General features: G+C 38.4%; 3 protein-coding genes and 1 non-coding gene across 13 annotated transcripts in view; 1 reads left to right on the top strand and 3 right to left on the bottom strand.

Annotated features, from left to right (window-relative positions):
• tenm2b (teneurin transmembrane protein 2b) overlaps positions 1 to 3981 on the top strand; it is a 246882-nt gene extending 242901 nt beyond the window's left edge. For all 6 annotated transcript variants that reach the window (XM_039693821.2, XM_089123764.1, XM_089123765.1 and 3 more), the window contains 2 exons: positions 85 to 215; positions 2220 to 3981. In XM_039693821.2, coding sequence (XP_039549755.2) covers positions 85 to 215; positions 2220 to 2957 — 869 coding nt within the window. In that variant the 3' untranslated portion in view covers positions 2958 to 3981. The remainder of the gene's footprint in view (positions 1 to 84; positions 216 to 2219) is intronic.
• A 2737-nt stretch (positions 3982 to 6718) lies between these two features.
• Positions 6719 to 11276, bottom strand: LOC120494590 (cysteine-rich transmembrane module-containing protein 1). Of its 4 annotated transcripts, none has more exons than XM_039693829.2 (4): positions 11059 to 11276; positions 9394 to 9430; positions 8868 to 9173; positions 6719 to 6950 (listed from the first exon to the last, which is right to left on the bottom strand). In XM_039693829.2, the coding sequence occupies exons 3-4, from the start codon at positions 9145 to 9147 to the stop codon at positions 6844 to 6846; spliced, it is 387 nt and encodes a 128-aa protein (XP_039549763.1). In that variant the 5' UTR covers positions 9148 to 9173; positions 9394 to 9430; positions 11059 to 11276; the 3' UTR covers positions 6719 to 6843. The 4 variants fall into 4 exon arrangements, with proteins under 4 accessions (XP_039549763.1, XP_039549761.1, XP_039549764.1 ...); XM_039693827.2 differs by having other exon boundaries at positions 9394 to 9433; positions 11059 to 11245; XM_039693830.2 differs by having other exon boundaries at positions 8868 to 9169; positions 11059 to 11199.
• Positions 11277 to 12211: 935 nt separating this feature from the next.
• Positions 12212 to 17821, bottom strand: mat2b (methionine adenosyltransferase 2 non-catalytic beta subunit methionine). Of its 2 annotated transcripts, none has more exons than XM_039693826.2 (7): positions 17581 to 17821; positions 14740 to 14934; positions 14482 to 14596; positions 14147 to 14293; positions 13811 to 14004; positions 13554 to 13667; positions 12212 to 12813 (listed from the first exon to the last, which is right to left on the bottom strand). In XM_039693826.2, exons 1-7 carry the CDS (start codon positions 17608 to 17610, stop codon positions 12637 to 12639), a joined length of 972 nt encoding a protein of 323 aa, XP_039549760.2. In that variant the 5' UTR covers positions 17611 to 17821; the 3' UTR covers positions 12212 to 12636. The 2 variants fall into 2 exon arrangements, with proteins under 2 accessions (XP_039549760.2, XP_039549759.2); XM_039693825.2 differs by lacking the exon at positions 17581 to 17821 and adding an exon at positions 16852 to 17120.
• Positions 17822 to 17907: 86 nt separating this feature from the next.
• trnav-aac (transfer RNA valine (anticodon AAC)) lies at positions 17908 to 17980 on the bottom strand. The gene has a single exon. It is a non-coding gene; the product is annotated as a tRNA-Val (tRNA).
• Between the last annotated feature and the right edge of the window lie 2486 nt (positions 17981 to 20466).

Below are 20466 nucleotides of genomic sequence, written 5' to 3' on the forward strand. Positions count from 1 at the left end.
GAGAGGGTGATAAAGCTTCCTGCTTGGTATTGGTGGGCTGAACAGAAGTTATGTTTAAGTAACTCACATTGGTTTCTCTTGCAGATGTGAAGAGTTGGCTGGTTATGTTTGGCTTCCAGCTCAGCAACGTCATACCAGGTTTTCCTAGACACTCGCTTTATTTTGTTGACCCTCCTTATGAGATACTTGCCAGTCAGGACTCGGATAATACTCAGGTGAGTTAAAGTTGGCACTCCTTTTTAAATCAAGTCATTTGATGAGCAAATAGCTTTACCAGTATTTTTTTTATTATTATTTACTTTCAATATTTTCACCAACCACAAAATGTTTAGGATTATCAGTTTATGTATTTTTATATTTGCCATAAGTATTTGTATTACAACAACAACACACATTTATTTCAGTCCTCACACATAATTTTCCAAAAATAAAGAAAAAATATATACATAATAATAAATATATACATGATGGCACAGTGGATAAGACACATGCCTTTGGTGTGAGAGACCCGGGTTCGAATCCACTGTGAGACACCAATGTGTCCCTGAGCAAGACACTTAACCCCTAGTTGCGCCAGAGGCATGTGACCACTGACGCATATAGCAATTGTAAGTTGCTTTGGATAAAAGCATCAACTAAATGAATAAATGTAAATGTAATAACCAAAAAATCTGTAGCTTTTTATACATAATCCACTTTCGTCTTTCCTCATAAGTCTCTTTCCTCTCTGGATTTTATCCATTCTTAATAAACAGGGGTCTCAAACTCAAATTAACTGGGGGCCGCTGGAGATAGAGTCTGGGTCAGGCCGGGCCACATCAAGTATTCCAACAAAAAAAAAAAAATTGTATTTAAGTATTCCAAAAATAGAGCACAACTGATCCAATGTTCTCAATTTTTATTATTAACGTTTCTTCTGAACTGTTCCTCTGAATTTGAACATTCCTTTCTGTACATGATTGGTTCTTCATGAGCTGTCCTTCTGACAGTTGAAGTTAATTTTACAAACTTTCTTTGTCTTTTTCTTATACACAACATCTTTGTGATGATAGTCATATTTGCTTTTTTATTTTCTTTATACAACACTATTATATTGAATGTTTTTTTTTCCCGAAAGGCACATTTCCTTTTATTATAGACCATTTCACAAGATGTAAACAAGACAGAAGCACTTCCTGTTTCAGTTTGTAACTGTTTTCTTTATTTCACATGTACATGTTTAACTTTTTGATTCAGTTTTAAATGTTCTGTTGGTTGTATTTTATCCCAGCTTTTATGTAGCGTTAAAAAACTGAAACAGGAAGTGCTTCTGGACCAGTGTTGTTTACATCTTGTGAAATGGTCTATACTTAGAAAAACAATTACTGCTTTTGAAATACAAATAATTCTTTCTACACATGTATAGTGTCTCAGGCAAATTACTGACTTAGCACATATCAAAGCAAACCTTCTTATCAACCTGTTGGACCAAGTTCATTACATGAACTAGTTCAAACTTCAGTTCACAAATTTTAAAATGAACTAGTTCAGTTCACATTTCAAAAATAAACTAGTTCATAGTTCTTTTTTTCCATGTTGCTGCGAGCTTCTTTTTTATTATTAGGCTGTTATTATTGCCACAGCCCATATACAACCACAGATAACAATCATTTTATCGACGGGCAAAGTTTGCACAGACATGTAAGATTTTCCCATCCTCACCGACCTCATAAAACCTTTTTAAATGATCTTTCGACACCTCCTCGCTCCTCGGTTCACAGCCACTAGAATGAACGAGTTCACTGTAACGTTCATCAGGCAGTAATACAGTAGGCTACGTTCAGTTCACGTTCGCCCAAAATATGAACGAGTTCATGAACTATCGTTCATTGAACGCGTTCAGACACAACACATGTTACACGCTCAAAATGATTATTCTCACATTGTTTTAGAGCAGGGGTATCCAACACGTCGCTCGCTCAAGTACGTTTCAAATGTAGGTGCCCATCAAGCGCCCAACTATTGACAACAAACCCACCGTAAGCTGTCACGAGACTATATGGTAGCCCATAAGGGATAAAAATAATAACAATAAAAAAACGCGGCAAACACAACGACGGGCCGCACTAACATTAAACTTTAATATCAAGTAGGGGCCGCGAGTTTGAGACCTCTGTTAATAAACAAACAGTTACATAACCACTTTTATCAGGTGTCACTAACTATTCATTCCATTACAGCTCTTCACTGGAGTTCAGCATTCAGTAGACAGACACAACCAGGCCTTCATGGTTCTTGAGGGGAGGCGGCTCAATAAACTGCGGTGCGCCAAGCGTGACAAGCCCGGTTACTGGTTTGGCACCAGCACCCCCATCGTGGGCAAAGGCATGATGCTCGCTATCAGGGATGGCCACGTATTAACAGACCTGTCCAGCTCAGCTAGCGAAGACAGTCGCAAAATATCACAGGTCCTCAGCAACGCGATCTACCTGGACGGCACTCATTACACCATCGATGGCCGGGATTGCCACTTCTTTGTGAAGCTTGGACTTGCTGACAGCGACTTGCTGGCGCTGGGTCTCAGCAGTGGCCACAAATCACTGGAGAGCGGGATAAACATAACGATCAGCGGACGCTCACGCCGCGGCGTCACTCTAGAAATCCACTCCTCCAAGCTCACATACAGCGTGCGCTACGGGCTGTCAGCAGAGGTTCTGGAAAAGGAGCGGAGCCGTGTACTGGAACAGGCCCACCAGAGGGCGCTCTCCGGAGCCTGGGCCAGGGAGCAGCAGCAAGCCCGCGAGGGCAGGGAAGGAGGACGCGTGTGGGCTGAAAACGAGAAGCAACAACTGTTAGCAATGGGGAAGGTCGTGGGATACGAGGGCTACTACGTGCTCCCGGTGGAGCAGTACCCTGAACTGGCAGACAGCAGCGCTAACATCCAGTTCCTCAAACAGAACGAGATGGGCAGGAGGTAACAGAGTTCAGCTGTCGCTGATGCCACACCATCTCCTACGGAGAGAAACAACAGCGTGCTGCAGAGCCGTTTCCCAAATATGGAGAACCGACAGCCGGCAGCGAGAACACTCTGACCCAATATTGAAAAAAAGCACTTGTGAACAATGATTTTGTAGTGACATTTTGACTTTATAGGAAGTGGTAAATATTTTTGAGTCATTTCAGACTGGCTGTGAGTGGGGGACGTTCGTGTGATGATAGTACGATGGCTCACTGCTTTGGTTTTTCATGACTGCATATCAAACCATTACAGAAAATCACACTCAATCACACTCGGGCCGCATTACCCAATACAACAGTCACATGCTCGCATACATATTTGTGAAACTACACTGGAACACGTTCAAAAGGAACTGCGGCATCTCGACATTTCCTTTCCTGGTAGACGTCACTGCAGTGTTCTGTATGAAGATTTCAACCGAGGCTGAGCTTTCGGATTGGCCTTCGTTAGATGTGTTGATCTTCAGCTCACACCATCTGTCCTCTTCTGTTCGTAATATATGACAATCACAACAGGGGCTGATGCATTGATCAATGGACTGTACATCAGACTACTGTTTTGTATAATATGTAAGAGAGATTATTGATTGTCTGGGTTTTTTATTATCATTTTATTAATTTAAATTCAACTTGACAAGTGATATCAGATGAAAGCGTAATATATATTGTTTTTTAAGTCTTTTAAAACTGTGAAACATACTACACATGTAAAATATTCTCATCGACTGTTCGGGTGTGTTAAATCAAGAACATTTCGAGGAAGTGGCTTCATCATTACGTAACGTGAAAATCCATTGCAAGACTCATTGCAGAGGTTGTTTTCTTTAAATATTATGAAAGCTAAAGCAGACATTGGCCTTTTTTCTTTATCGATGTGAAGTCAGTGTGGATATCTCTTCAGCTTCTTCTAGAAAAGTTACACTCAGACGCCGGTGGAAGGACGTTCTTTGGAAATTCTATGAAAATAAAACATTTTCATTTGTACTTTGAATTCTTTCCTTTACAGCTGAGCAGAACACTTGTGTTCCATCAATGCCATAAGTGAGTTAACGTAATGAAAATGAGGTGATTGTCTGTTTATTTAATACAAAAAAAGCAACGACTCATTTATCAGTGAACCAACCTCCATGCTGACCACATGACAGTTTAAGTTAATTTGATGTCAAGATGTCATAACAAAGACACTGACAGGTTATGATGTTATGGTTTATGTCAAGATCATAAAGACATCTTAAACAATGTCATATTTGCATTCAAAATGACATTATTGAGCAAAAGACACTTAATGACAGTTGTCACAAACATGCTTAAACCTTACTTCATATTCAAGACATGTCATGTTATGGTTATGAAGGTGTCATGTAAGTCTTATGCACACCCCTTGAAGTAAAGTGTTACCAAAGGGTTTTTGTTTTTTTAGGTCTACATGGTTCTTTTTTTTTTCATTGTGTAATTTTTTATTCCCCCAAAATGTAACTTGATTTTTTGAAGGATTTTGTTTGTTTTCGTTCATAATCATCACTTAACGATCAGTCAACTCAACAATTCTAAATTCCCAAAGTTTAGTCAAAATTGCATTATATTCTGTCTAGTAGATTATTGTCGACCTAGCACATCTCTGCAGTTGAGCCTATATTGTGATTACTGACTCAGCAGTTCCATAACACTGTTACATTGTGAGCGCACAGAAAACAATGACTTGTCCTGTTATTCCCTTATCCAGAATTGAAGTTAAAATGCCAGAGAACTACAAGTCAAACAGTGATTGTCTTGGGCCAGTGAGGTGGAATGACAGTCAGCTGAGAACATTAGAGTTTTGTGAAGATTCCCGTGGACTGACAAACATAAACGGCTGTGGAGATTCATAATAAAGTTTGTAAATAACAATAATACCATTTTACCTCGTGTAATCAAAATGTCAAAATGATCTGACAGCACGAGCGCTTCGATCTGATCGCTTGCGCGCCTACGTCACTCTTTGTTTCGGAAGTTTTACCTTTCACTAAACATATTTAGATATACCGAAATCGTCTTCCATTGCGATTTCCTGTATATCTAAATATGTTTAGTTAAAGGTAAAACTTCCGAAATCTCCGTGTATTGGTACTACATGGATCACATGACTAAACTTACGTCATCGTTTTGAAATACCTCCGGTTTCACTGTCCACACTACAACGCGAAAACGGCGTTTTCAAATTTATCCACTTTGGAGAGAGTTTTCCAAACGATACGTTTTTGTTGACTTAAAACGCCGCGAAAGGCCAAAACAGAGAGAAAAATATACGTTTTCAAACGAAAACGTATTAGTGTGGACAAGAGGCCATCAATGTGTATTTACGAGTCATTAAATCATGTTGGACTTCTCTGTGCATGCTCTTTGCATTATATGACTGGCAGACAACAACGGTTTGACTGAAAAATGTCAAAAGTGAAAATACTGTGGAAACAAAGACACCTACATCTTGGATGCCCTTAAGGTAAGCTAAAACATATCAAAAAATAATTTCAAAGTGAACTATCCCTTTAAGTTTACACCCATGGTAACCTCTTCTAGTTAACTGATGCACACTGGTGCTGGGGGAAGGAATCACTCAAGAGTGTTGCTCTGCTCTAGAGAATCTGGTAAGTACATGTTGAAAACACTCAAAACAAACACGTTATGTAATGTCACATTCATAAATGCTGCTTACCTAACACACACCTACATTCATAAACCATTAACATTAGTCTCTGGCATAGCCATATGCTCAGCGTATCTAATGCCCCAAATTAGCATCTTTACATCTATCTTTTAAGAACCTGCATTTCCTGTCAGAGATTAATTTTAAGAGTAGGGAAAGGCATGTAGTCTAGTACAGTACCTGACAGCTGGAGCTTTTCAACACAACACTACGAAAAGCCAGCGAGGTGTGAGGACTAATAAAAAAAAAATTCCTCATTAAAAATGCATTTGCAGCTCAGCAAACAATTCCTAACAGGATTCCCAGTCAATACTATTCTAGTTTAGCTAGAGTTCTGCAATACATTTACAGCTGAAAACACAGACAAAAATGCTGATAATTAATTAGCCAATAATCAGTTGAATATGTATTATACTTTGTGGCAAAGGTTCAGGTCTGTTGCCTTGTATTGTGTTTAAAATGTTCACAAAATTTGCAATTAAATGCTCAGAGTGTATTTTTACCAGATGCCAGTTCAATATGCTGAAACTGCAAGTTGGTTTTCTCAGAATATATGTAAACACTACATTGCACTGCTTGTTTGAGCACCAAGACCTTGCCAGCACAGCAACACAACACTGGAGGAGTGTCTGGAAAATTTGTTTGAAAAGTCATTGTTTTGGCAGTCCCAATTTGATTATGCTAGTAGAGCAGAAAAAACACATTTTGAGTAAACAAAAGCGATGACATGGCTTATTTCCATCATTTTTATTAATAGAAACAAACTTTTTTCGTCTTTGATTGACTCATTAAGACAGATCAAACATTCACAGACTGTGCAAGGCCATATTTGATTATCAAATCTGGTCTTATATACAAGCAATTTGACATTTTTTGCATTCGTTAAAGAAAAATGACATTTGTATTAGACAAATAATAAAAACATTCTATTTAATTTGCCTCTACGAATAATAAGATCAATGAGTGTAATCAGTCTCCCAGTGCGTATCGTGCATCATTGAAGGAGTAAAAAGAGGTGCTTCAAGCTGGACTGCTGGAAATGGAGGCTACAACAAAAACATTGCTCTATTTGTTTCTCAGTTATTTTTCAGTAGTCATAGATTAAACGAGGATTGAAACATGGAGTGAAAGCTTAGGAGGTCACAGCGGTTTTCCTTAATATTCTAAGTCAACATGTCCCAGAGACAGCAGCAACACAGAGCCGTCCAACATGCGGTTAAACAGGCCTGGTCCCCAGAATCTTCCCGTCTGCCCTGCTCCACAACATACACTGGAGGAAAAACACAGACATACAGCTCAGGCTTTCATGTAGTGTGTAAGTTAATGAAATCATCCTGCAAAGTTTAGCACCATATATAGTCAGTACTCAGTCCCAGATTGCACAAGTCTATTTGATGTGATATTTACATCTGGAAGACATATTTTTAAGAGTGTTTGCTGTCAGATGTCAAACAGACGTTTATGCATTCTAAATCATTACATCTTAAAGACATCTTCTAAACGTCTATTTCACATCTGACAAATGTAAACACACACATCAAATAGACTAATAAAGAGTTAGGTTGTGTATAGTAATAATATAAATGTATAATGTAATAATATTGGATAATATCCAAATATTGGACTAACTTGCTCCTCAGAATCACAACCTAACTCTAATTATTAATGTATATATTTTCTACCGGTGTTCAAAATACTTAGTTTTGAGTTTGATATTGTCTAGGTCTCCGGCTAACTCACGTTATTAATATCTGCTAATCAGCTGTGTACCAATATTCCCTAAAACTGTGTCTAGTTATGCAGAATGTCAGTCGTTCTCACTACTTTGAGTAAAGGATGGAGCAAGATTTGTTTTACCAACGTGTATGTTGCATCAGTCATTGACGCTAGAGCCTGGCTAATGTACTGTTATAGATCATTTCACAAGATGTAAACAACACTGGTCCAGAAGCACTTCCTGTTTCAGTTTTTTAACACTACATAAAAGCTGGGATAAAATACAACCAACAGAACATTTAAAACTGAATCAAAAAGTTCAACAAACATCTTTAAGATGTTTTATTTACATGTGAAATAAAGAAAACAGTTACAAACTGAAACAGGAAGTGCTTCTGGACCAGTGTTGTTTACATCTTGTGAAATGGTATATTGATACAGTTCCCATATTTTCACCACAATACGTTAGAAAAACACAGTAAATCAGTAAATAAATAAATATAATAATCGGGTTGTTGATGGACATACACTTGTTAATGCTGATGGTGAGCAGTTGCAACATCTCATAATGTACCTCAAAATGAGTAGCGTATAACTGAGTAGCGTCCTGCTCGAGTCAAGGGTTGGGGTTAAATAACTAGTTCTTCCAGTGTTTCATTGTCGCACTCGCGCTCAGATTGATATGGTAAAATCAACGTCCTGCAGAGTTTAGCTCCAACCCTGATCAAACACACCTGAGCAAGCTAATCAAGGTCTTCAGGATCACTAGAAACTCACAGTTAAGTGTGTTTGATCAAGGCTGGAGCTAAACTTTGCAGGACAGAGTTTGAGAAACCCTGGTTTACAGTGTAGAATCACCTAGTCATTTGCATTTATGGAAATGGGCGTTTTTGTTTTTCGACACGAGCACTGTATGCGGTAAACCAATCACAAAAGACTGAGCTGTCTGGCCATTCAGAGCAGAGTGCCTCCTGGAAAGAAGGTATTTAGAAATGATTCATTCATTTGAGAATCATTGTGTAAATGTATATTATGATCAAATGAAATAGTTTTTTGACCTTTGATGCATATAAACCTGTTGTTGGAGACTTCAAAACAACATTGGATAATGTCAGAATCTCTTAGTAATTAGTATGGATTTTCCGTATTTTTAAAGTGTTCTCAAAGGGTCCCCACTGTATGTGTTAATTAAAACATGTACATAACAGCTATTATACATCCTGCAATCCTCTGACCTGTGTTAACTTGCTATTTAAAAAAAAGAACACCAGGAAAATAATACAGCTATTAATGATTACATACTGTTAGTCAAACTATGAGGAACTAACATTTCCACTAACTGTTCTAGTTGTGTTTTTGTGTAAATCTGTTGATTCCACTGTTAAATGTGGATGTTTTAGAGTGACTCTAACCCAATGACTGTGTAAATGAGAATGTTCGACATGACAGGAAAGGAAATCAAGAATCTCACCAGTGTTTTTAGGAGGTTCCCCATACATTGGGCCTCCATACTGTGGTTGTGGGTACCCCTGGTATCCTGGCTGGACTGGGTATGACCCAGGGGGTCCAGGAGGGTAGTTTGGGTAACCAGGGTTGGGCTGGTCGGTGTTGACTGGATATCCTTGGTACGGCTGTGCAGGGAATCCCTGAGGAGGGTATCCCTGAGGAGGGTATCCGGGAGCGTTGGCAGCGGGGTATCCCGGAGCGGTGGGACCAGGCCCTGTGTAGGGGGGAGGCTGCTCGTAATTCATCTACACGCTGGAACTGAGCTAGCTAGCTGGGAGAAAACAATGGAAATATTACTCAGGCAGCAGTTAGGAGTTATTGCAATTATTATTTTAGTATTTATTTTGCAATTATGAAGTTAAATTGCACTTTTCCTTTTTTTTTTCCTTTAATTGTTATTAACAGGCTAGGCATGTACAGTATCTTGGTGTAAAACTATACTACTCTTCTATTCTCCCCAAAATGTCCTCATTTTGTCCTTATTTACTCACCCTCAAGTTGTTCCAAACCTGTATGCGTTTCGTTCTTCTGCTAAACACAAAAGAAGATATATTAAAGAATGTCGGTAACCAGACAGTTGACTGTAGCCATTGACTTCCATAGTATTTTTTTTCCTACTATGGAAGTAAATGGGGCCCGTACACTGATATGGTTGCTGTATTGTGTAAATTTCTTAAAAAAAAAAAAAGATTTAAAGATCTAAATTAGATTAACAAATAAACCTTCTTGAGGATCTATATTTAATGAAGCTACAAGGGACAGACATATATATCTTTCAATCACATCATATTATGACATTTAGCTGTCTACTTTGACAACAGTCTATTGTATATTTAAAATGATTGGTTTGGATTTTTTTTTTTATCTGAATCATTGGATGCATGGAATAATGAGTCATATTTCTAAACATCACCCAGTACATGTGCCAACAAAAACACCTCTTTCTTTATATGATCAGTGAATATCAAGCCTCATTAAGAGTGAGTATTCTGCCCACAGAAATGGTATCAGCATTGACTAATACATTTACAATGGCGATGTGAGTATTTGATCTATGTGGATGAAGTCAAACAGTGCTCTCTTGACTCAGTGATGGTAAATTATTAACTCAATGGCTCTTAATGGAACAAGCAGGCAATGCATTACACAAACCACAGAAACAATGTTGAATGAAATGACTGATAAACATGGAGCAAAAGAAAAAACTATTGTTGGGGATCAGGACAATATTGCCACATAATACGAATTCCAAACTTTAGTTTTAATCTTTGCTTTACATAGCCTTAAATGTATAATTTAACAGGCATATCCACTTATGTGTACATGTATTACAGTGTGTTTTACCAGGGGCCTGGGCTAGAGTAGACCATGGGACCGATTGTAGCATATTGATGCTTTTATTTAATTAATTAAATCTGATCATTTAATTTATACCTCAATCTTTCAATTTATTATCCACACATGTTATGCACTCAAAGTTATCGGATACATTTCACAAACTTGCTCTGATAATAGAAGGATCAAACTACATGCTGATACTTAGCTAAACCAAAGTTAGACACCCCATCTGAAATGAGCGAAGTGTGACTATGAACTAATGATAATAAAAAGTGTCAAGCACGTATATTGTTTTTTGGCCTACACATTAACACGCCCCACTCTCTATGACGATGAATGCAGTAGTGTTACACACACACTGCAGTAATAATCAGAATCAGGCGATCTACTTATTTTACAACAAGATGATTGTTCACCTGCTGCCAAACAAAGGTCAGGATCTTATTTACCCACGCGAATAAATGTGCGACACACATTATGAAAACAGTAGTTTACAGTACAAACAAAACAACTTGACTTATACGTTATATCTTCATGTCTCACACTAGCTAATATTAGAATAGCTTTAAATAATTATCTTCTCATGGGCAAGCGATATTTCGTGTGCGCCATAGTATGAGTGGAGGAAAATGGAGGGGCGGTAAGACCCTGCGGACTAATTTAACGTTACCAACCATTCAGTGGTCAATGTTTGACAGAACCAAAACAACAACCATATTCACTAGGAAATTAGACTAAATCATTTCTAAGACGAAATACATTTCATTTGGTTAGCGTGTATTGTATTGAAAAGGCAAATAACGTTAAGTTTTTTTTACCTTTTGAGGAAAAACCTGTTTCTGTTCAGCAAATTGCGCTAGTACTTCCTTTGTTGTCTTTCAGAATTTGGTTTTGTTATTATTCCTCCGCTGAAGTCATTCGTAAACCGATGAAGCTGCAATGAAGAATCAAATAACGCTTCTCGATTTGGTCACAACGGTGATGTCACGTAGACAGCGGTGCGCTGACTGCCATTAGAAACTCGTGGTAATATCAGCTGACCGCTATACAGCACAACCCAATAACCCCGCCCACCCGCTCGTTTGAGAAAACGTCACCAAGACACAAGAAATAACTTCTCACACTAGCATAGTTACTATTTCTACCGTAAGATATGGTAAACTTAGTGCGAGTACTAGTATGCGGAGGTTTGATAAAAACAACACTTCATCACTTACGTTTTATAGTAGGCTAAGCCGCTAATATTATTATTATTATAATGGCAATTTAAGATAGACCCGTTAGCCGGGTCTGTTATAACCTTTACTGTCTATGGTTATAACAGATTTGTTTGTTTTTTTGTTTTTTTTTTTGTTGTTTTTTAAGTATGCTTGTTTTAGCATATCATGTTTTCAGAAATATGCTTTGGTCAATCTCAATCTCACCTTGATTACATGATGCCAAGACAATAACATGAAGAAAATACAGAAACGAACTGGATGCCTAACAAGATATCAATAAGATATGATTCACTGCCCACTGAAGGGTTGAGAGGGAGCTCATGTTTTTGAAACATCTTTTAAAATTCTGTTACTGTAAAAACTAACCAATAAAACAAAACCTTAACAAATGTATCAAATGAATTAGTAATGTCACTTCTCCACATAATTAAGGAACTGGCTTTTGTTGGTTAAAGGGATCTTGCAAAAGACTAACAATTGGATTGTGAAATTGTGGAAAAAAGTCATTTATGTTTCACTTGAGTTTACTTGAAACTGCTAAGATTTCCAGTATGTAGATGTAAATACAATAATAATGAGTCAGGGTTTTTAGTCTACTTTTAAAGTCACAATATATTGATGATGTGCTTCTGGAACAAACTAGGTAACTTCTGTGATTATCCAAGTATTTGTAGCCTTATCTAAATAACATTCCCGTTATGTAAAGTATATGGGGGGAAACGTTTAATCGTCAAGAAAGAAAGGCTAAATGTTAGCTTCCTGATACTTTATTCATTCTCATTTCCTTGAATAAATGTCTGGTGTTTATTGTTATTTTTATTTATTTAAAAAAAAAGAGAGAGGGAACAACAGAAATTGAGCATATCATCTGTTCCTTTATCAAACATTCCTGTCTTCAACTTGTCATTTAGATGAATTAATACAGGAAAGAAACACAAAGCCCAGTTGAGGACTATATATTATATATTAATATATAGTGCAATTAACACAAAAACACAAAGGTGAAATACCTATTGGCTATAACAAATGTATACTTCGACATTAAACAAAGCAGCTGGACTTGTGCAAAGCGAGGATCATTTTTATCAGAATTATTGTTGCTGTGAAATAATTAAATGCTAAATGTTTAAATGTGTGGACCAATTTCCTTCTGGAGTTTGGAATATAGTCGTTGCTTTAATGAAAGACGGTCTGCCTCCATCGTTTGTCATGCTGGAAGGGCCATAGGCTGTCCCTTATGCCAGTCTTGAAAGGGACAGGCTCCACACTCAGGCCGAGGAGCTCCAGACGTGAGCAGTCTAACTGGGCATTGTGTGGCCTCTGAGCCCCTGCTCCAGCAGGCTGCTCTGTCATCTACACACACAAGATTATCACATTAAACAACTAAACTGATCAAACTGAACAAAATCATATTTTATCACTATATTTACACAAATGTTCCACATATACAGTAGCTATAATATGCATGTTACATGCAAGACAAGAGTGTATACAGACTGTCCCAGGGTCAGAAACTAACTTTTCTATTAAGGGGAAATATTTGCCTCCTAACTTTAGGAATAAAATTACATCAACAAAAGTCATCTTTACATGATCAAATTAGATCAAATTAAAACTTCACATGGGTTATAATAGCATGAAAAACAAAACGGTTATTCATAGTGGGATTAAATTATGTACATCACTGACATCTTTGTACATCTTTAATAGCGACAGTTGATAAATGTTATATATATATATATATATATATATATAGGGGTATTTTGGGCCGCTTTATCGTGAATTTGGGGGGGCATTTTGTTCATTTTGAGATGGTTCTCACTGCAGAACATGAAATCCAGGGGGAGGAGTTGGATCCAAATCCAACTCCTCCCACCTAAAATCTACCCATCTCCACCCCTTAGATCTGGATCCAACTCCTCCCCCTGGATCTCGTGTACTGCAATGAGGTACTACAGTTCATTTGGCTGGAATTGTTGCCCTAAGCCTCTGTTCATTTCCGACCCTGGACTGTACTCACTGTAGGAAGGACAAAATACGTGATGGTGATCTTTTCAGCACACAATTTTAATTGATTTAATTTTTGTACTCACTGGTATTAGATGACTGCTAGGCAAGTTGAAAGCGTCTGCTATTGCACAGGCAATCTCATATTTGGTCATCTGCTCTTTGGCAGAGTAATGAAAGATTCCACGCAATGATGGATCCTGAGGGAAACGAATATGTTGTGCAGAAATCAAAGGTTAAGATGATTCTGGACTGGAACGTGCATTGTGCAAGCATTCTCTACCTGGGGACAACGAAGTGACTTAGTTTAATCCAGCCCTAGACCCCCCCCCACGGGGCTCACCTGAAGGGCTCGCTCAGCCATGTTCCGACAGACACGTGCCACATCTTTAGTGAAGGTGGGGAAGCGTTGCTGACAATGTTCTATGGCGCAACTCTCGGCTCCCTCCTGAACTCGGTCCCACAAAACGGTCACTGCGCTCTCTTCAACCTTCTCCACCTCTCCATAGAGAATGGGCACTCGCAGTATAGCTGCCCCTGCTCACAGCAAAGACAGACAGAATTGTTTTTAAAGAGAACATACATGTTATATTCTCTTAATATCATTGTGGCTCTCACACCTCAGTCTAGCTTAAATCTATTTTTATTTTGTAATGAAGATAAAAAAAACAGAACATACCTGGGCAGTGTCTGAGAATCTCCCTCTCACCCTCTAGCTTGGACTTCCCATACAAATTCAAAGGATTGGGGGCATCGTTTTCCCCATAAGGAGGATTACGTCCATCAAAAACGTAATCTGTGCTGATGTATATGAGGAAGATGCTACCTTTGGAAAGGGAGTATGGAGAACTTTAACAAGAAATTTTGCATTTATTATAACCATATCTAACAGTTCTGTCAGGACCACTATCGTCAAATACAATTAACAATTAGCATACAGAATCTCCTGAGAGTCAGCTGATGCGAGCTTGACTAACATGGCCCGCTTCGCTCGACGTGTGTCACTTTACTGACCTGCTTCTTTGGCCAGAGTAGTGCATGCATGCACATTCAGGTTCATGGCTGCTTCAGTATGATGCTCCACCACGTCTGGCCTCCTTTCAGCAGCACAGTGCACAATGACATGAGGCTGACATTCACAAAATGAAGAAAAACAATTTTGACACATCAAGCATGTAATGTATTAAAAAATGTGTTGGTGGTGGTGGTAAGAGAGTAACAATGGGTGATCTTATTAGGGTTAGGGCAATAATGTGATAGAGTGCAAGTTACCTGAAAGCTCTGAATGACCCCTCGCACGGCATCTTCATCTAAGAGATTACACTTCAGAAAACAAGGCCGGGCACGGTTGAAGCCACATCCCAAAGTATCCCAGTCATTGTTCTTGAACTCTTTATAAACAGCACGGCCCAGTAGCCCTGTTGCACCAGTCACAAGCACACGCCGGTATGGTGTGTAAACATCATCCTAAATGATAGAACAGTTTAATTAGCCTACACACGCATAGCAGAGGTGTCTGGTTGATGGGCATGTTTTTGTCTGGAGGATGCAAGTATTTTTCAGAGCTTTTGCTCATCTGCAGTACGCCTTTAAAATGTTTCCTGTCAGATGTAAAAATTTCTTTAAGATTTATAATTTAGGCCATGTATGCTATAACTGTTTGTTTAAAGATGTTTTTCTGATGTTTGTAGACTTAGTAGACAACAGCTTTGCAGATAAAGCGATCTTTCGACGTATGTGAACGTTTTCTTTATTATTTATAATTTGAAGAATGTCAATACATAGGGAAACATTTTTTTTAAATCGTTGTGTCTATTAGAATTTAGAAAAATAATTAAATATATATATATATTTTTAGTTATACTGAGTAGAACGAAATCAGATTTGATTGACACAACTGAAAACCAATGAGAGCCGCCCATCACAGAATCTGAACACTACACGCCCCAGCAATATTATTGGCGGATGATTTCCATTCGTCGTGATGGGAAAAGCCAGTGTCGATGATTGGTGTTTCACGTGCGATCGACATTCTCAAATCTGCGAAACAAACGAAGAAAGGTAAGATATAACAATATTCTTGATAAATTAATCTGAATTAGCCATCCCGGTCGTGTTGATGAAGTGACTGTTACTTAAGTTAACTTAGTTAAGTGGCGTAGGCTACGAGGATTACAATTTACCTCAAATGATGTCCGTGAACGTCGATTGCTTATTATGAGTTTTGATATTTGAAAGATGTCATGTTGTTAATTGTTAAATTTTGTTCAATTTAACTGTTTATGTTATGCACATGAGTCTTCCAACGAGAGATTTTGTAAAAAAAAAAAAAAAAATTTGTTGTTGTAAATAAGTGTGTCTAATAAAACAAAATGTTGTTAATTGTTTAATGACTAATTAGTGTAACGTTTCTTATCAGTCCAATTAAGAGGACGTTTAACGGTACTTTCATTTATATTATAGCCTATGATTGTTGTAACGCTAATAGAGGATGTTATTGATGAAACTAATAACGTTTACCATCGCTTACAGACTCGTGCGTGACGACACATAATAACCCCAGTCAGAACCTTTTTTGATACATCTTTTTTTTTTTTTTTTTTTTTTTTTTTGCATTTGTAAGTTATATGATATGTAAACGTTTGTTTCAAACAGCCTCACAAGCTGAAAGTAATGTTCACGATGATTTTGAGCTCAGATGTCAATTAGTCACTATTAGCGCCACCCTCAGGAGATTGTGTAACTACAGCTGGATGATTTATTCTTGGGAGAAAGTGATCTCGCTCCATTCCATGTAAACAGTCCATTTCTGTGTTAACGTTTTTGGTAAATATATTTTTTATTTATGCATTTAAAGTTTTGCCTTTTTTTTTTTTTTACTCCAGTCAGACATGTATTTTAAGTTACATTTTACAGACTTTAAGTTAAATTTGTACAGATAAAATGGCTTTTCAGTTGTTTTATATATGCTCTCAATCACGTAGTTCAACTTTAAATCTGACTTGCATCTAGACACTTAGGAAACTGGTTAAAGGGGATTAACCAACAGAGGGTTTAAATGGAGAGACAACACATAAGTGTCGCACAGGGTTTTAATGAAAAATGAAAAACATCATGTGCACCGTATGTCTAATTTCTTAGGAAGGCACTCGTATGCCTTGTAGTTTAAAGCTGCCAAATTAATTCATGGATATGCAATTCAGTCATAACTGAAACTAAACTACGCGATAACAATTACATGATTTGTTTTCATTTTTAAGTATTAAAATGACCACAGAACGGATCTTCATGGATTATAAGGCAGTCATTTGATATAACGTTAAGTTACTTCGGCTTGTATAACGTTACCATGAAGGCTTTCTTAGAAAAGGTTAACAGTCTTACCTGAACAACCTCAACGTGTCCGGGTTTGAAATGTATATTAAGCTCTTTATCTCTGATACTCATTTCAGTGTGGGTGTACAGTTATCATATCCTGAATGAGAGATTCTATTTTAATGCGCCACTCAATCGTTAAAACCCAATGGAATGGCTGAATCGTGCTGTCAAATTAGGCCCGCATTCGATATGATCTATAAAACATACGCACGCAAAGCTGACGTGTGTTTGTGTTCTACAGATCAGCGAATCTAAACCCATTCGTGCAGTGTAAACAGCGTCGTTTGAACCATTCAAAGAGCAGTGTTCTAGCGCATCATAGCTGCGCGGTTTTTATGCGGCTTTATGCAGCTGTTTTGTCTGCCAGTATCTAAGACTATAATCAATGTAATAGATCAGAATATTCACAAGTGAATGTTTAATATGAATGACAAAAAAGGCGTACAATTGTAAAATAGAGTAACTGCAGAATGACTTCCTCAATAGACCTAAGTCACCGATACAACGCTAATGCGTTTCCAAACAACTTGAATTTGATCAAATTTTGTTTCCTCTCTGGAACGTAGATTTCTATAAAATAAAATTCAGTTAATTAAACATTTGAGCAAAGAGTAGGATGACTGTTTTATTAGCTCCGTACAGAGATGCAGCTGAAAACTCTAAAGAGCATAATACTAAAGACGCTAAGTTACTTAAAATCACATAAATGCAATTTAAGTGCATCTTAAAATTTACCTGATCTTCCCCGTAGTTAAAACCAGGCATATTTGGATTAGCTAGCGTCAGCGTGAAGCCTTCAGCATGTATCTGAAAATGTCATTTCAAGTCGTTTTTCTGCAGGCACAGTGTTGATTTCAGAATAAAAGTCTCTCCGTGTTTGTATATAGAAGTCCCAACTATGAATGTATTTTCGTGTGTTTTTATTTCTCTTTTGATTTTAAAAAAGAAAACAACGGGTAGGTAATTACAAAACCTGATGTTTAACGTGTAGCCATGCCCCCTCCCCCGGTATATTTAACGGTACTTTTGAATGTGAGGGGTTTTATGAAAGAAAAAAAAAATTGTTTCCGCCCGGTTTCGAACCGGGGACCTTTCGCGTGTTAGGCGAACGTGATAACCACTACACTACGGAAACTCTATGTAAAGGGTTTTGGGTTATTTAAAAAAAAAAACATGTACTAAGATAGTCTAAAACGTCTAAATACAAGTATGGGCTGAAATATATGTGCCACCAGAAACTGAATTTGAACCATTTATATTTGAATGGCTAAAATTGAATAATTGTAGTTTTTTTTTTTTTTTTCAAGTGAACCCCCCCCCCCATATATATATATATATGAAGAGTTCAGATGCAAAAGCCTCTAAGTGCCATTTGAAATTTTCTTCTAGAATGATCATTTTTATCAAGCTTGTATATTTAAGTTCAGTGATTTCACTTAAATTGCAATGATAATTACCTATTAATTGTTATTTAAGTGAAATTACTGAACTTAAATATACAAGTTTGATAAAAATCATCATTAAAGAAGAAAAATTTCAAATGGCATTTAGAGGCTTTTGCATCTGAACTCTACATATATATATATATATATATATATTAGTTTATTTTATCTGAAGAATGATCTGCAGCTGATCCGAACCGTGAGTTTGGTGATCCGTTCCACCGCTAGATGTCCGGAAACTAACTGTTGTGTTTCACGGCAGATCACCAGTGTGTTTGTGTGTGTGGGTGTTGCTCAGTAAACAAGCGCTGTCACTCATGTCTCTGCAGGAGGGGTCCTGATGTCAGAGGGGTCCTGATGATGATGTCAGAGGGGTTCTGATGATGTCAGAGGGGTCCTGATGATGACAGAGGAGTTCTGATGATGTCAGAGGCGTCCTGATGATGCTGTCAGAGGGGTCCTGATGATGTCAGAGGGGTCCTGATGATGACAGAGGAGTTGTGATGATGTCAGAGGGGTCCTGATGATGATGTTAGAGGGGTCCTGATCATGACAGAGGAGTTCTGATGATGTCAGAGGGGTCCTGATGATGACAGAAGAGTTCTGATGATGTCAGAGGGGTCCTGATGATGACAGAGGAGTTCTGATGATGTCAGATGGGTCCTGATGATGATGTCAGAGGGGTCCTGATGATGATGTCAAAGGGGTCCTGATGATGACAGAGGAGTCCTGATGATGTCAAACGAGACTAACTCGCACACACACTGTTGCCACAGACGCAGGGTTTGGGGATGGCGCTCAGGATCTTGTTCTCTGCGAGGGAGATCAAAGACCTCCCGGAGAACAGTCCGTTGATCGGCTTCCAGCTGACGCGGCATGAGATCGTGGCGCTGATCAATGGCTCCGCCAGGTGACGCCCGAGAAACTGATGATCCGTGCACATTCACGCTAGGAGTGTGTGTTAAAGGGGTCGTCAATGCCCAGTGTCCAAGTTGTGTGATTCTTTAGGGTCTTCATGTAAAGTTTGTAACATACTTTAGTTCAGATTCCTCAATGTTTGTGTAAAACAACACTCTTTACCTCCTCACACACAGCTCTGCTCACAGCGACCCGTTCCGGTGCGTCTCTTTAAATGAGAACAAGCCACTGCTCCCCCATGGGGCTACAGAGAGATCAAATTACCATCCAATGACCAAACGCTTGATTACTGAGAGTGTTTAGACTTTTTGAGGATTAAAAAAAGGAGTGAATGAGTTTTTCTTCCTTGTCTGGTGGTTGTGTTCACACACTGCACACACACATCTATATGCACACACCTATAAAAGTGAGTTTTGCATCTGATGACCCCTTTAACATAAAAGTACCCAAAATATTTCTGAAATGAAGCAGAAAAGTGATGCTCTCTCTCTCTCTCTCTCTCTCTCTCTCTCTCTCTCTCTCTCTCTCTCTCTCTCTCTCTCTCTCTCTCTCTCTCTCTCTCTCAGATTGTCCACGAGTATAAAAGAGTTGCACAACTTCCGCACTCCAAACTTCTCAAAACTTTGGATTCTGATAGAGGGCCATGAGACTTAGACTTGAGTGCAAAAATGGAGGCTCTAGACCCTTCCAGAGCCGAGATATTGAGATCCCACGTAGCGTTTATGCCATTATAAATATCTCAATATCTCAGCTCTGGAAGGGTCTAGAGCCTCCATTTTCAAGTCTTTATATTTACAGATTTATATTTTAGGGTGAAGTGTGACCAGGATCTTGTTTTGTTGAGATTCACACACTGTCTGTGGTGTGCGTGTGTGTGTGTTTGTGCGTGTGCACCTGCTGTCTGGTCAAGTACACAGTAGGGCAGTGCCAGATCAGTGCTGTGTGTAATAAGCCCAGCAGTGTTTATGTGGATGAGTGCGTGTTGGCGCTGATTGTGTCCTCTTCACATCCGTTCCTCCACTCCTCCAGCACCTGACTGCCAACACTCACTTCAGTCCCTAATATGAAGACATGTTGTGATGGAGCCGTGTGAATATCGGGATTCTGATAACACCTGGTTTGGCCTATACATCCTTTAACATATCTCAGCACTGGAAGGGTCTAGAGCCTCCATTTTTGCACTCAGGTCAAAGTCTCATGCCCCTCTATCAGAAACCAGAGTTTTGAGAAGATTGGAGAAACTTGATTTTTGCCCGAAAAC

Source organism: Pimephales promelas, chromosome 19, assembly GCF_988280905.1.
Source record: "Pimephales promelas chromosome 19, fPimPro1.hap1.1, whole genome shotgun sequence".
Taxonomy (NCBI): Eukaryota; Metazoa; Chordata; class Actinopteri; order Cypriniformes; family Leuciscidae; genus Pimephales; species Pimephales promelas.

Excerpts from the sequence above, each read along its gene's own strand:
- LOC120494590 (XM_039693829.2), bottom strand. The coding sequence starts at position 9,147 with ATGAATTACGAGCAGCCTCCCCCCTACACAGGGCCTGGTCCCACCGCT. Across the intron at positions 6,951-8,867 it reads GGAACCTCCTAAAAACACTG|TGTATGTTGTGGAGCAGGGC; the intron begins GTGAGATTCTTG and ends TTTTTCCTCCAG.
- mat2b (XM_039693825.2), bottom strand. The coding sequence starts at position 16,914 with ATGAGTATCAGAGATAAAGAGCTTAATATACATTTCAAACCCGGACAC. Across the intron at positions 14,935-16,851 it reads GACACGTTGAGGTTGTTCAG|GATGATGTTTACACACCATA; the intron begins GTAAGACTGTTA and ends TCTATCATTTAG. Across the intron at positions 14,597-14,739 it reads GGGTCATTCAGAGCTTTCAG|CCTCATGTCATTGTGCACTG; the intron begins GTAACTTGCACT and ends TGTGAATGTCAG.